General features: G+C 42.0%; 1 protein-coding gene across 1 annotated transcript in view; it reads right to left on the bottom strand.

Annotated features, from left to right (window-relative positions):
* Positions 1 to 580: 580 nt before the first annotated feature.
* Positions 581 to 16,844, bottom strand: part of cdadc1 (cytidine and dCMP deaminase domain containing 1) — a 34,312-nt gene continuing 18,048 nt past the window's right edge. Inside the window, exons 5-9 of the mRNA XM_067992591.1 lie at positions 16,250 to 16,299; positions 13,479 to 13,651; positions 9,682 to 9,871; positions 4,691 to 4,745; positions 581 to 3,261 (exon numbers count right to left, since the gene is read on the bottom strand). Coding sequence (XP_067848692.1) covers positions 2,516 to 3,261; positions 4,691 to 4,745; positions 9,682 to 9,871; positions 13,479 to 13,651; positions 16,250 to 16,299 — 1,214 coding nt within the window. The 3' untranslated portion in view covers positions 581 to 2,515. The remainder of the gene's footprint in view (positions 3,262 to 4,690; positions 4,746 to 9,681; positions 9,872 to 13,478; positions 13,652 to 16,249; positions 16,300 to 16,844) is intronic.

Below are 16,844 nucleotides of genomic sequence, written 5' to 3'. Positions count from 1 at the left end.
TCAAAAGGGAATTGGATAAATACGTGAAGGGGAGAAATTTACAGGGCTCTGGAGAAAGGGCAGGGGAGTGGGACTAATTGGATAGCTCTTTCAAAGAGCTGGCACAGGCACGATGGGCCGAATGGCTTCCTTCTGTGCTGTAATGATTCTATGAAAAGTAAATAATTGGTTTGAATGTTATTACCTTCCAATTGCAAATCCATCAGCAATGACTCACCAGAAACGCTTCCTGATAACTATTTGTTGTTCCACCTACTGTACTGTGAAATTATTAATTCAATTGCTAGCCACTTCTCCATTTAATTCACTGGCTTCCACTGCTCTTAATTTATTAATTTACTGGGGCTCACCGCTGTCTTAATTTATTAATTTGCTGCTGTTCACTGCTTTATGAATTTACTGATTAATGGAGCAGCAAGCACCAGACAATTTATTAATTCACTAGTGTCTACTTAGCTGTGCAACAAGGTTCATCAGTATGCTTTTGCTGTCGTCAATGAATCATGATGTGTGGTTTGCGTTGGTTTCTGTGGGTGTAAGTTTCCCGTCATATAGTGTCAAAAAAAACCCGAAGAATACATTTTAATTTAAATTCTTCAGTTTATTACTTTTTTAATCTTCATATTAGCGTTGTCTACTATTTTAAGGTATACTGTCATCTCATTCTTTGGGAACATCAACACATATCTTGTTCAGGTGTTGGCTCCCCCACCCCCGTGCAATATCACACAAGATCAATTGGTATTTTTGAGAGATAATGGACACTACGGTACATTATGGCAAGAAACAACAAAGAAACTTCGGCAGAACACAAAAGCATGCTGCAGGAAAATAGATGAATCAGTCTATGAAACGAAAGCAGAGCTTGAAAGCGCAACTCAACTTATACTTTTCTTGTGAAGAACAGAACATTCTTTAAGAAACATCGCATGGGCAGACACGTGGCAGATGCAATTTAACGCAGAGAAGTGTGAAGTGATCAATGGTTCCAGAAGTTGTTATGAAGATAAGCCACAGTTCTATAAAAGTCAGTTATATTGATGGGAGATGTTCTCGGACAAAACATCGATCTGATAATGGCAAAGGTCTGTTGTGAGATGCCTTCCGTGTTGACATGGACCAATACACAGACGCTACAGTGAAACTGCTAGTAATCTTAGGAACGTAGAAACAGGAGTAGGCCATTCAGCCTCTTAATACCCTCGCCTAACAAAAATCTATCAATCTCAGTTTTGAAATTTTCAGTCGACCCCCAGCCTCAACAGCTTTTATTTTGGTTGGGGTGGGGGGGGTGGTGGGGAGGAGAAAGTTCCAAATTACCACTACCCTTTGTGTGAAGAAGTGCTTCCTGATGTCACCCCTAAACGGCCTCGCTCTAATTTTAAGGTTATGCCCCCTTGTTCTGGACTCCCCCACCAGAGGAAATAGTTTCTCTCTATCTACCCTATCAAATCCTTTAATCATCTTAAACACCTCAATTTGATCACCCCTCAATCTTCTATACTCAAGAAAATACAAGCCGAGTGGGATGTTTTAATTGGAAGCCATGAGAGAATGCGATATCAGCAAGACTGCCATTTGTTTGCTGGCTAACTACTCAATGCAGCAGTGAAACTAATGAAGCACAGAGATAATGTATAAGAGGCCACGGAGAATCTTCCTTAGGCCTAAATAAAATTGGCCAGAGGTGGAAGACTCATGAACATGTTGTCCAGTTGAATTAAACGTATATAAAAACAACATTTTTTTTCTTGAACTCCTCTACAAAGCTTCAAACTGTCTACCAAGCTGTGGTTGATCTGTTTGTAAATTATCAGTACAGGTGAAGAAACCAATGGATAGCTTGCAGGTACCGATGATCCCATTCAAGACCCACCAGCGACATCCAGGTACTCAAGCACTATAGTGAGGAAGAATATGTAGATCTTGTGGACAGATGCAATTGTTATGAAGACTTGTAATGAGTCTGGCAGAATAAAAATGCCGAGCCCGAACGTGCTTTCAGGTTGGCGCACTGCGGAAGGGTCTGGACATAGGGCACACGCTTGCCCTAAAGGTGAAAGAGGACTGTGCCGGCTTGGAGATACAGCGAGAAGTAGCACTGGAGTCCGCCGGGAAAGCTACTGTAATGGAAAAGGAGTATTAGGAAATACAGTGCAAGCTTCATCAATGATATGAACAGAGTTAAAAAGTTACACATGCTGGAACGATGATGAACCGTATAACTGGTGTGTGACTCATACCACACAGTAGGGTGGTTGAGAGGTACGGCTCAATCACCTCCTTCATCAGCAATACATTCAGCTGCCTCGTGTGCCCATGTTATTCAGCTCAATAGCCTTTTCAGGTAGTTTATTCTGCACCCCAATTACCCTTCGTGTAAAGGAAGTCTTTCTGACTTCCCTTCTTTCTCCAAGCTCCCTAGTTTTTTTGCGCCTCCAGGTATTTGAGTCGCTGCGGACAGACTCCTGCTTTCCAGTGGGGAGCCAGGTAAAAGGTAGCTGGGGTGGTGCGATCAAAGGGACATATTGCCTTCGTGAGTTCCAACCTCTTGCCTCTGCGACGAGCTATTTAGGACCCCGATGGGTGAGATTTCTTCAGGTCTGCCGCCTATGTTTTGGAGGGCGGAGGTATGTTCATTTATCAGATTGGCGAAACCCTCCCTCATGGCTGACTGTATGTTCTCCCCAAGGCTTTTGAATCCCGACTGCAGGCCTTCTTGCACTTTGGAGCCCAAGTCAAATACAGCAGCAGTCAGGGCATTCTGAAGCGATGCTCCTATGTTGCTTAGTCCCTCGGTAAAAGAGCTTTCCACCACAGAAACTGCCAGAGATGACGCTGCCTCCTTGCTAGGTTGCAACTGTTGGTCCAGCACATTATGGACATGAGACATGGAGGTATTCAACTTTGACATGGTTGTCTCCATGCTACCCAGCCTCTCATCCATTGCAGTGTGCAATGAAGTCACAAGATCCTGAAGTTGGCACTGATGTTCCATCACCTTCCGTTTGAAAGCTGGCTCACTGCTCTCCAAACTAAACAGCCCCTCTGCTTGGGATTCAGACCCAGGAGCCTTCAGTGGTCTCTTCAAATCACCTCTGGCCAAGGAAGATTGGGGTTCCTCCATACTTGTCGGGTGCCCCAGTACAGACGACTCACAAGATGGCGCAGGTTCCAACGTGGATGTGTTGGCGATTCCTGGGGCAGTGCACGGTGCAGTGTTGCTCTGGAGCGTGGAAGGTTTGATTGTTCCTTTTTTTCCTGTGGAGAGAATGCAAGTGAAGATATGGTCAGGGTGTTAGAAGAGTTATTGGGTCTTAGTTCACAGTATTGTGCCAAGTACCGCGAGGCAGATAAATGTTCTCCAGGGGGCAGCCAACGAGTGTGTTTTCTAACTCTTTTATTGCAGGCACCACATCCTATTCAATGAGGTGCATGTGAAACATAACACAGCAAGTGGAGTATTTACTGGAGTCGGTGACAAAGCTGAGGGCTTAGCTTCTATTTCCTTGAGTTTAGAAGATTGAGGGGTGATCTGATTGAGGTGTTTAAAATGTTATAAGGATTCGATAGGGTAGATATGGAGAAACTATTTCCTCTCGTGGGGAATCAAGAACGGGGGACATAATCTTAAAATTAGAGCCAGGCCATTCAGGAGTGAAATCAGGAAGCATTTTTTCCACACAAAGGGTAGTAGAAATCTGGAACTCTTCCCCCTCCAAGTCTGTGGATGCTGGGACAATTGGAGCTTTCAAGACTGAGATCAATAGATTTTTGTTGGGTAAAGGTATCAAGGGATATGGAGATAAATGGAGTTGAGGTACAGATCAGCCTTGATCTAATTGAATAACAGAACAGGCTCAAGGGGCTGAATGGCCTACTCCTGTTCCTAATGTTCCTATAAGAGATAGGGACAAAAAAAATTGCACAAAGCCAGGTATTGTTGCTCTTGTTCGGTATCTCTGTCCAGTGCCCTTCACAGATTTCACAGTCATGCCTCTGAAGAATCTGATCAGCACAGCTGTATTGTTGGAGAACTCTTTTCCCAACGTGAACTAAAAGACTCTGTTTATGTTTTTTCAGCTGTTGAATGATGAGAGCCACTGGCTTTCTGTGATTGTTAAAACTTTGCAAACAGCAGGAACTGCAGTGCTGCTGAGAGGAAGCTGCAGGGTTTGTAAATTTTTTTCACACGTTGCGTCCAATTGATCCAAAAAAGGGCTTAAATTGTCAAAATACCCTCCCCAGGAACTTGCCCCATAGACCAGGGTTGGAATCCCAGTCGTGGGGGTGACCTTAACTTTTAACTATGTGGCTAATTTACCCGACTCAGAGACAGACAGCACACTCTCTCTCTCTCTCTCTCTGGTCTCTCCATATCTACGAATGGAAGCCTGAATCCATATCCCACAGAGATCCTTTTCTCAGTCAGTGGCCCCATGGAGAGCAGTGGCAGGCAAGATCAAATAAACAAGCTGAGGGTGGTGCACAGAGGTGGTCAGAGCAGCACTCTTCCGCAAACAGAGTTATTAGCAGCGATGTAAAAGTGTCTTTGGAATCAGCACGTGAGCCACAACTGTTGTTCTGTTTGACAGTACACTGCACCCCCTTAAAGCGTAACATTCTAACCAAACTCTGGGTTTATCAAGTACAGCAAGGTCGTGGTTTGTATCAGTGGACAGATACTCACTGTGAACATCTTTAACATTTGATGTTGAAATGCGGTTGGCTGGATCTTTCCGCCACTGTAAAAGAAAAAAAAAATCAAGTTTTATGTATATCTCAAAACAAATTTCGAAATGAATCTCCTCAAATAGATACTTATAACCAGTCATTTGTTGACGTATCTCATCTCACAAACTGGGCTTAGAACTGAGAGGTCACCATGGTGAAAAAAACTGCTCACAGGTATTAGTTATCTAAGAGTATTAAAACCCACCTGTTCTAAAAGCTTTGTAACTCAGAATATTTAAATAGTTGCATTTGTTTTAACCCATTAATTAGATTCTACAGTGGTTACTGTGACGCTCTGCTCCCAGTCTGGGGCCTCATGAGATAGGAGCAGGTGTAACATTCTAAGGCTGACTATGACTCTCACTCCCGACTATGGAGGTTCCACACTGGGACTAGACCCATGCAAAATTACTATATAACATATATCATATATATTATAATCCACATGGGCCTGCTACATATGTTTGAGCTTACAGCCCGACTAGGAGTGTCCAGGTTTAAGACTATATTGAAATTCCCAACACCATAAAACATTAGGTGACGTAGTGGTGCAGTGAATGAGAGTCTCAGGATACTGTTCCACTGTGGTAGGAAGCAGCTCACGCTCTCAACCCTCCACATGGCGAGTTCTTGATCTCAGCTGTGGAAGATGGAGGTCAGACATTTCTGCACAAGGACTGAGGGGAAAGTCAGAGGGGTGGGCATCTGAGCCACTCTTGCATACTTTCTAGTGCCTGCTTTCAGAGACATTGGCAGGAACACCTCTCAGGGCTTTAGTTTTAAGACCAAACTGGACCAAATAACTCAACCAGCAATGATCCTATGAGCAGTTATGCTCGTCTGCCTTACCAGTGGAATAAAAATCATATTGAATATAAGGTGACATTTTTATTTATCTATATAATTTATACAATTTTCATATAATTTGTTTTTATTCGACCTTCCTTTTGGTGTGTATGTTGGTGGGGGGGGGGGGTAAGAGGAGAGGGTTTTAATGTTCTGGCGATAAGTGATTCTTCTCAATGAAGAGTAGGCTCGCTGATATCACCAGGCCTACACAGATGGGACCACAATCTACAAGTATTTTTTCTACACACAGAACTGGGAAAACAAACTCCAACTCTTGTATGGTATCAACAGAAGGTAGTGTGTGTGTATAAGTAATACGATCGTGAATGTTTGGCTTGATAACCTCTGATATCAGGAGCCCTGATATAAAATATTGAACAGTTACTCTGCCTCTGTATTTACCAGGGAAACGAACAAGGTGGGCTGGACATTAGAAGAGACCAAGAAAGATATTAAAACAATTAAGATAGAAATGGGGAGATAATTGATAAACTAATCAAACTTAGGGAGGATAAAACCCCTGGTCCGGATGGAATGCATTCTCAAATATTTAAAGAAGTTATATTGAAAGGAGATAGCAGAGGCACTATTAGATATATATAAAAATTCATTAGAAAAGGGAATAGTGCCAGAGGACTGACTGACAGCTAACTTTATTCCCATATTTAAAAAGTGAGATAGAACAAGTCCAGGGAACTATAGACCAGTTAGCTCAATGTCGATGGTAGGAAAGATAATGGAATCTTTACTCAAAGATGTAATAGAAAAACATTTAGAGAACGAAAATATAATAAAGAATAGTCAGCACGGATTTCAGAAGGGAAGGTCGTGCTTGGCCAACCTTATTGAATTCTTTGAAGAAGTAACAGAAAGAGTAGACAAGGGTAAAGAAGTAGATGTAATATATTTCGATTTTCAAAAGGCCTTCGATAAGATACCACATTGTAGACTCATGACTAAGGTTAGAGCATGTGGAGTCAGGGGTCAAGTAACAGAATGGATAGCAAATTTGCCACAAAACAGAAAACAGAGAGTAGGGATTGAGGGTAGCTACTCAGACTGGCAAAAGGTGGGAAGTGTTGTGCCACAGGGATCGGTGCTGGGACCAGTGTTGTTCACAATTTCCATTAATGATTTGGATTTGGGAATCAGAAGTACAATTTCAAAATTTGTGGACGACACCAAATTGGGGTATGTAGTTAATATAAAGGAAGAATGAGTCAAAATGCAAGAAGACATTAATAAACTTGCAGAATGGGCGTGTAATTGGCAAATGAATTTCAATATAGATAATTGTGAGGCAGTACATTTTGGTGGGAAGAATAACGAGGCCACACACTGCTTGGATAATAAGAGTCTAAATGGGATAGAGGAGTGAAGGGATCTAGGGGTACAGATACAGAAATCACTAAAAGTAGCATCGCAGGTTAATAAGACCATAAAAAAGGCAAATCAAGCATTGGGGTTCATTTCTAGAGGGACAGAATTTAAAAGCAAAGAAGTTATGTTAAACTTGTATAGAACCTTGGTTAGACCATACTTCGAGAATTGTGCACAGTTCTGGTTTCCATATCATAAAAAGGATATAGTCATTGAAAAGGGTGCAAAAAAGATTTACAAGGATGATACCAAAACTGAGAGGATATACTTATCAGAAAAGGCTGAACAGGCTGGGGCTCTTTTCTCTAGAAGAGAGAAGGCTGAGGGGTGACCTGATAGAGGTCTTTAAGATAATGAAAGGGTTTGATAAAGTAGACGTAGAGACAATGTTTCCACTTGTGGGGAAGTCCAAAACTAGAGGTCATAAATATAAAATAGTTGCTAATAAATCCAATAGGGAATTCAGGAGAAATTTCTTTACCCGAAAAGAGTGGTTAGAATGTGGAACTCGCTACCACAAGGAATAGTTGAGGCGAATAGCTAGATAAAGGAAAAGCTAGATAAACACATGAAGGAGAAAGGAATAGAAGGGTATCCTGAAAGGGTTAGATGAAGTAGGGAGGGAGGAGGCTCGTGTGGAGCATAAACACCGGCACAGACCTGTTGGGCCAAATGGCCTGTTTCTGTACTGTAGTTTCAATGATAGTGTAGCCTACAACTCATTTGAGATTCACCCAAGAGTGGAAAATTTTTCATAATGCACCGCTCATACAATATTCTATTTATACCAGACACTTACTGCTATTTAACTAAAATGTAGGGAAAAAATTATAATGGAACCCATTATGTTTAGTGAGCCTGCCACTCGGAAGGAAAGAAAGAAAGAAAGAACTTGCATTTATATAGGGCCTTTCACGACCTAAGAAATGTAGAAACATAGAAAATAGGAGCAGGAGTAGGCCATTCGGCCCTTCGAGCCTGCTCCACCATTCAATATGATTATGGCTGATCCTTTATCTCAATACCATATTCCCGCTCTCTCCCCATACCCCTTGATGCCTTTTGTGTCTAGAAATCTATCTAGCTCCTTCTTAAATATATTCTGTGACTTGGCCTCCACAGCCTTCTGTGGTAGAGAATTCCACAGGTTCACCACCCTCTGAGTGAAGGAATTTCTCATCTCAGTCCTAAATGTCCTACCCCGTATCCTGAGACTGTGACCCCTCGTTCTGGACCACCCCCAGCCAGGGGAAACATCCTCCCTGCATCCAGTCTGTCTAGCCCTGTCAGAATTTTATATGTTTCAATGAGATCTCCTCTCATTCTTCTAAACTTGAGTGAATACAGGCCGAGTTGACCCAATGTCTCCTCAATTCCTGCCGTCCCAGGAATCAGTCTGGTGAACCTTCGCTGCACTCCCTCTATGGCAAATATATCCTTTCTTAGGTAGGGAGACCAAAAGGGCACACAATACTCCAGGTGTGGTCTCACCAAGGCCCTGTATAACTGCAATAAGGATGTCCCAAATCGTTTTGCAACCAGTGAAGTACTTTTTGAAGTGTAGTCACTGTTGTAATGCAGGAATCATGGCAGCCAATTTGCACACAGCAAGGTCCCACAAACAGCAATGAGAAAAATGACCTGATCATCTGATTTAGTGTTAGTTGAGGGATAAATGCTAGACAGGACACTGGAAGATCTCCCCTGCTGCTCTTGGAATGGTGCCCTGGAATCTTTTACATCCACCTGAGATGGCAGACGGGGCCTCGGTTTAACGTCTCATCCAAAAGACAGTGCAGCACTCCCTCAGCACTGTATAGACTCTGACATTGAGTCGGATGAGAGAGTGCTACCACTGAACCATAGCTGCCACCTATCCCGAGGAGGCTGGCTCGTATGTTTAATCTCCCCTTATTAGGAAGTTGCTTCATTCATTCTTGGAATGTGGGCACTACTGGCAAGGGGTTATGGGGAGCGGGCAGGAAATTGGACATGAAGCTGAGTTCGGATCGGTCAATGCCCTGTGGGTGGCGGAGAGGGCCCAGGGGCTATGTGGCCGGGTCCTGCTCCGACTTCTTGTGTTCTTTAGATTTGTGGTTGGGATCAGATCAGCCATGATCTTATTGAATGGCGGAGCAGGCTCGAGGGGCCGATTGGCCTACTCCTGCTCCAATTTCTTATGTTCTTAAGGCCAGCATTTATTGCCCATCCTTAACAACTTCCCTAAATGATCAGTTGGGTTTTTACAATAACCCGACAGCTTCATGGTCACTGTTATCAAAACCAGGTTTTCACTTCCAGATTTTTTAAACTGAATGCAAATTCTCAAACTGCCACGGTGGGATTTCAACTCGTGTTCTCTGAATTACTAGTCCAGTAACATAACAATGGGTATAGTGGCGTAGTGGTTAAGTACAGATCCAAACACAACACAGTTCACTCATTGGCAACAGAGCTGTTTAAAGTGTAAAGTTCTATGAATCATTCAAGAACTTGAAAAACGCAAAAGATACCAAGCTCGTGATCTCATTGGCCACACTTGCAGTGCCAAATCTGTGTTTCTGCAGCTGAAAGGAAGGCTGGGAAAAATCGTGGTTACTCAAACTACAATGAGATGCCACGATGCGAGAGTTAATGTGTCAGTGGGACGAGGATCGATGGAGCTTTTCCAATCCTGGACTTTTCTCGGGTCCTTTTGATTTGTAATGAGGCACTTACTATAAATCTCCTCACTCCTTGTAGACCAGTGAATTTCTGATAGGATATGTCTGCCTTTACTTTGCCAGCATCGAGATCACCTGTGTATATCCGTTTGATACCAGCACTATTTATTAAAGGTACACATTCGTCACATGGACATTTGGTAACAAACATCATCGGTTTTTCATCTTCTTTGATGTCCTGACACCTGCAAAAGAAACACATTGAACATTAATAAATGGAGGTTGTACAATGGGTCTATGACCTGATAATTCACCAGACATAGTCATCTATTGTCAAGAATATCCTCAGGACTCAATTAAATTGTGCAGGTCAGTGTTCCTCACTGTGTGTTCTATTTGTACACACCATGAGACCATTTAAAAAGATTTTTTTTTCAAACTGAGCATCTGGATCAGAGGAACTGATCATTTTGAGTTTTGAGTCGCACTCCCTTGAAGAAGGTTTTATGGCATCTTTAGCTGGAAAACTGTCGTGTCTTAATGTCAATAAAATTATTTAAGAGTGTTTAACACCATTCTAAAGTGTTTCAGTCTCAGTTGATTCTTACCTTTTGAGCCCACTGAAAATAGATAGACCCTATCTATTAATGAATATTAATAATCAATGCATAAAGTATATGCATAATGAAAATTAGCACAAGCCAAGAGGATGCTTCACATCATGTGACATATTTACCTGTCTCCAGAAGTGAGTGCCCATCATCTCGTAAATCTTGCAAAACAGGGAGGAAGCATTAAACCAGTATAAACAGAAAATGCCAGAAGTACTCAGCAAGTCAGGCTCTGTTTTGCCCGAGACGTTGACTTGTTGCTTCTCTCCATGGATGCTGTGTCTGACTTGCTGAGTGTTTCTGGTTTTGTTTCAGATTTCCAGCATCTATGGTATTTTTGTTTTAAAGCAGCATAAAATTTTAGTTTAGCCATTTTTGGCGAGTCACAAATGATGTGTTAATGCTTTGTAATGACTCAACTATTCATTTTCTCATAACATAATGAATTATTTGATTACTTGATGAACTGTTAGTTCATTAATTAATAGTTGCTTTCCTGTCCTTCAATTTTCTCTCCATTTCATCCCTCACATGCCACCTCAGGAAAACATAGCAGTCAATTTGCACACAGAAAAGTCACACAAATGAATGAATGACCAGATAATCTATTTTTTTTTGGTGGTGGTGTTAATTCAGAGAGGAATGTTGGCCAAGGCACCAGGAGAACTCTTTTGCTCTTCTTCGAAGTAGAGCCATAGGATCTTTTACATCCACCTGAACAGGCAGATGGGACCTCGGTTAATTTGAATATGGCATCTCCGATAGTGCAGCACTGGGGTGTCAGCCTGGATTACGTGCTTCGATCCTGGGATGGGGCTTGAACCCATGACTTTCTGACTCAGGCAAAAGTGCCAAAACTGAGCCAAGCTGACAAATGTTTTAAAAGGCTAAACATTGGACTCATAATCGGGAAAAATTTATATTAGAAAGTTTTAAATTATAGCTTTTAATTAATTAAAATTTCAGAAGAATACATCAGAGCTGATTCTTTGAAACAGTGTTTTAAAGTACAGATATGAGAAATATAAAACATCTGTTCAGAATTTTTACTTGGCTTAATGAGAGAGCTCATGGTGTTGGGGTAATATATTGGCATGGATAGAGGATTGGCTAACTAACAGAAAACAAAGAGTTGGGATAAAAGGGTCATTTTCAAAATGGCAATCTGTAACTAGTGGTGTGCCGCAGGGATCAGTGCTGGGGCCTCAACTATTTACAATATATATCAATGACTTGGATGAAGGAACAGAGTGTCTTGTGGCCAAATTTGCTGATGATACAAAGATAGGTGGAAAAGCAAGTTGCGATTAGGACACAAAGTGTCTGCAAAGGGATATTGACAGGTTAAGCGAATGGGCAAAAATTTGGCAGATGGAATACAATGTGGGAAAATGTGAAGTCATCCACTTTGGGAGGAAAAATAAAAAAACAAAAATATTACTTGAATGAAGAAATACTACAAAATGCTGCGGTACAGAGGGATCTGGGTGTCCTCATACATGAAACACAAGAAGTCAACATACAGGTGCAGCAGGTAATCCAGAAGGCAAACAGAATATTGGCCTTTATTTCCAGGGGGATGGAGTATAAAAGCAGGGAAGTCATGCTACAACTGTACAGGGTGCTGGTGAGACCACACCTGGAGTACTGCATACAGTTCTGGTGCCCTTATTTAAGGAAGGACATACTTGCATTGGAGGCAGTTCAGAGAAGGTTCACTAGGTTGATTCCGGGTATGAAAGGGTTGTCTTATGAGGAAAGATTGAACAGGTTGGGTCTATACACATTGGAGTTTAGAAGAATGGGAGGAGATCTTATTGAAACATACAAGATTCTGAGGGGACTCGATAGGGTAGATGCTGAGAGGATGTTACCCCTCATGGGGGAATCTAAAACTAAGGGGCATAGTCTCAGAATAAGGGGTCGCCTGTTTAAGACGGAAATGAGGAGGAATGTCTTCTCCCAGAGGGTCGTGAATCTTTGGAATTCTTTACCCCAAAAAGCTGTGGAGGCTGAGTCATTGAATACATTCAAGGCTGAGTTAGACAAATTTTTGATCAGCAAGGGAGTCAAAGGATATGGGGAAAGGGCGGGAAAGTGGAGTTGAGGTAAAAATCAGATCAGCCATGATCTCATTAAATGGTGGAGCAGGCTCGAGGGGCTGAATGGCCTACTTCCTGCTCCTATCTCTTATGGTCTTAACTTAATGATGTAGCTGTTATTATTTCAAATTGTTACACACTTGGAAGTTATACCTGCATAATTGATGGAATTTTACTGATGGAATTAAGTTAGCCAAACTCTCGATAGCTACAGAACCCTTCAAGGGCTTTAAAGTAGATTGCTTCCAACTGACTTAAACATTTTGATGAGTGGGGAAATTTGTAGTCAGTCAGAAATGAAGCTATATGATGATGGCCTAGTTAGGGAGTAACACCATCACACAATAGACAAATTGTCTATAGTGTAAAACACTTAGTCAGAACTGCAACAATATTCTTCAAATAAAACAAACCTCTCTTATTTCAGATCTAATTTCACCTTGGAGCATTAGTCTCCAAGAATCTAAATTTTAAAAGCCAGAGGTTTTTTTTTAAAAAAACACACACAAATACCCTGGACCAAGTCTCTCAGTTTACATTTCAGTCAATAACAGCTGGATTAGAATTTTAAGACTCTGACCCAACATTGGTGGCCAAAGTGGTGGCTGAACTAAGGTTTGCCTTTGATGCCAACAACTTACTTCGTTTGCATTTTCACCACCTGAGATGCAGAATCACAAGCGGTTACCTAACCACCATCCAGAGACTTGGACACATAATCCAGGCTCACACTCCAGTGCAGTACTGAGGTGCGGTTTTTCAGATGAGACATTAAACCAGGGCCCCTTCCATCTCTCATGTGGATGTAAAAGATCCCATGGCACTATTTTGAAGATGAACAGGGGAGTTCTTCCCGGTGTTCTGGTCAATATTTATCCCTCAACCAACATCACTAAAACAGATTATCTTGTCATTATCACATTGCTGTTTGTGGGAGCTTGCTGTGCGCAAATTGGCTGCTGCGTTTTCTACATTAGAACAGTTACGACACTTCAAAAGTGCTTCATTGATTGTAAAGTGTTTTGGGATATCCTGAGGTTGTGAAAGGCGCTATATAAATACAAGTTCTTTCTTCTTTTCTGCATAGGTAAAATCGGATTTCAGAGGGTCAAAGTCGGTAAAGTGCTTTGAGTCCTTACCGGAAGGTTAAAGCATTCTGCTCGGCGTGTACGATGTACCGAAACTTCCTGGCGTCTCTGTCCTTCTGCTGCTTCTCATCCATCTGAGGGAAGTCTGCATATTTGGATCCCATTGGGTAGGCATTATAACCACATCCTATCAGATACATATCTCCTGTTCCGTCACAATTACTCTGTAAATACACAGAGATCGATCATTTGGACAGAAGTAAAAATTCAAACATCCATCAGGACTCCTGTGGGCAGCACCAAGATCTTCAATACATTATAGATATAGCCATGGACGGTCCAATTAACCTGTACACCGGCTGGTGGACACCTTCTGGACCGGCTGGTGAGCACCATCTGACCGGCTGGTGAACTGGTTGGCCACAGTAATGGCAAACTAGAAAATCCCCATAAAGCAAATAGCTTTCGAAATGAAACTGACTTATGACCTGGCGCACAGACCTCACCACATGTGCACAACGCAGTGACCAGTTGCACCCTCGCCAACATTAACCACCGCACTAACTCGACCACTACGGATCCCATTCCCTTCATCTGCTTTCTACCTTATTCTACATTGTCCAAGAAAACTCTCAACACACTTGAAATAAAAAGCAACCAAATTTAATACCCTGCATAAGTGATCTGTATTATGTACCAAATGTTTCTTGCCCTGGTGCCTCCTTATAGGAACAGGAGTAGGCCATTCAGCCCCTCGAGCCTGTTCTGCCATTTAATTAGATCATGGTTAATCTCCATCTTAATTCGATTTACCTGCCTTGGTTCCATATCCCTTAATACCTTTGCCTAACAAAAATCTATCAATCTCAGTTTCGAAATTTTAAATTGACCCCTAGCCTCAACAGCTTTTTTTTGGGGGGGGGGGGGGGGGTTGAGTTCCAGATTTCCACAACCTTTTGCGTGAAGAAGTGTATTCTGACATCACTCCTGAACAGCCTAGCTCTAATTTTAAGGTTATGCCACTTTGTTCTGTGTCAATTGTATCCATATGATTTATAACTTATACTATTCAAAGCATCACATTGTGAGACGACCCTTCTCCAGGAACCCTAATAATTTCTTCACACATGTACTTCTTTTAGTAAAACAATCCGAAAGCTGAATCCACCCATTTAATTTTAAGAAATTTCCTTTCTCTACAGCATTAGTTTCAAGACAGCAAGGTCAATCTATAGTCTTTTCTCACTCACATTTTTCGTAGACTGTACATTCTGGTCTCTCCCACCAGAGGAAACAGTTTCTCTCTATTTACCCTATCAAATCCTTTAATCATCTTAAACACTTTGATGTATATCGATGGTGACATTGGTAGTATATGCTTTACATGTTCCGTCATCAAACAGTGCAGGCTATGTACTTCCCAGTGGAGAGAGTGAGTGAGATGACTGGCTGGCTGGCTGGCTGGCTGCTGGGTGTAAGTTGGAAACCCTTATGATTCAGGTTCACCCACCATTGCAGTAACTGTCTGCTGCTGCTTGTTTTCTAGCAAATTTACATTTGAGGGACTGAATGTGACATCACCCTGATGGGCAGCGGCCTCATCTGTGCGCTCCTGCTGTTGGGCACTGCCTCACCATGCTTACTGAGCTGTGTGGGAACAAACTTCTGGGCAGCAATAAGAGCAGTGGAGCACTGCGTAATGGGGTCTTTACATCAGAGCCCCCAGTGTGTCGAAACTGGACAAGGCTGCCATCTTGATTTGGGTATGCAATTTTCTGCACAAGAGTAAAAAATATGCCTCTAAGTTACATGTTTAGGTAAATCACTTGCTTCTGTTATTTAATTTACATCACACATAATTATATTTAGATACTGGCAACTATAGCAAATTTACTGGAAGCTATTGCACTATTTTGAAGAAGAACAGGGGAGTTCTCCCTGGTGTCCTGGCCAATATTTATCCCTCAACCAACATCACTAAAAACAGATTATCTGGTCATTTACCTTATTGCTGTTTATGGGATCTTACTGTGCACAAATTGGCTGCCGCATTTCCTACATTACAACAGTGATTACACTACACTTCACTGGCTATGATGCATTTTGGGATGTCCTGAGGCCATGAAAGGCGCTATAAATGCACGTCTTTCTTTCTTCTTCCTCCTTTCTCCCTTCAGCCCTTCATTTAGATATTTACACAACCTTTATTTGAAGGAGTAAATCAACCTCATCAAATGCTTATGCTGGGTCCACTCCTAAGTAGGTACAGATATTTCATCTGGAGGCTTCATTTTTTAAGCCACTGCATAAATAATTTAATTTCATAAATCCTTTTGAACTATGAAAACAGTGTCATCCAATAGCTTCCCTGGTTTATACTGAGCCACACAGACTGGTGGGTTGAAATTCTTCCTTGCACAGCTTTCAGTGCTCTGGTTAACATGTTCTCATCAAATTCCTGTATGCACTATTTTAACAAAGCCCCAGCCCCTTTTCTCCCTGATCTGTGCTAATTTAATGGAGGGGTGCTACTATTGGCTGAAGGAAGAAGGGGAAAACAAAAATTAAAGTTGCCATGGTTTCCTGCCGTACGTTCGTGTGTGGCCATTGGTCAAAGGCAGAACTGACCTCAGCTACGAGGCCCTGCACACTTCAATACCTTGCTGGCGTTCACTGTTTAGGCTTGCCCACGAAAAGTAGCCATCGAGTGAAGTGGTGACAATGGCTGTGATGTCACAGCCAAGCAAAGGGTCAAATAATTTCAGCAGAAAACTAGTTGAATTCCCTTTTTTAAAAATACAATGCAAAAAGCTAAAACTTACCGACTTTCCTTCTGCCCAGATCACTGTCCCAACACCAATCTTTTGATCCTCTGAAATATATTAATTAATGCAGGATGGTATTAATGCAAAATCAACTGTACCAGTATTTCAAACCACTGTTATGATTCACTCAAAAGAATGCTTGGCTGCTGCAGGCATGTATTAATTTAAAAAAAAAATCAAATATAAAGGTCAAAAGATATCTATTAATTAAAACCCTCCAGTATAGCACATCAAATAGGACACAGAGATTTCAAACAGTCTGTTTAGCCTGAGACACTGGCTGGGGAGATGGATGGCATCTGTAGCAAGGATAAGGAGTTTGTGGCGGGGGCCGAAGACGATGGCTTCGGTCTTCCAAACGTTTAACCGGAGTAAATTGTGGGTCAACCAACACTTGATGTTGGACAAGCAGCCTGACAACATGGAGGTGGAGGAAAGGGATCGAGAGAGCTGGTGGAGAGGTAGAGCTAAGTGTTGTCAGCATACATGTGGAAGCTGACCCCATGTCAGGGGTCAATTAAAAACATTGTAATCAATTAACATGTTAGATACCCCTGCAAAAGCTTGGCTATCTCTCTGGGATTTGGGCCTG

The sequence above is a fragment of the Heptranchias perlo genome, chromosome 11 (assembly GCF_035084215.1).
Source record: "Heptranchias perlo isolate sHepPer1 chromosome 11, sHepPer1.hap1, whole genome shotgun sequence".
In the NCBI taxonomy this organism is placed as follows: domain Eukaryota; kingdom Metazoa; phylum Chordata; class Chondrichthyes; order Hexanchiformes; family Hexanchidae; genus Heptranchias; species Heptranchias perlo.
Note: the sequence above shows the minus strand (reverse complement) of the source record. Positions and strands in the feature narration are given on the sequence as shown.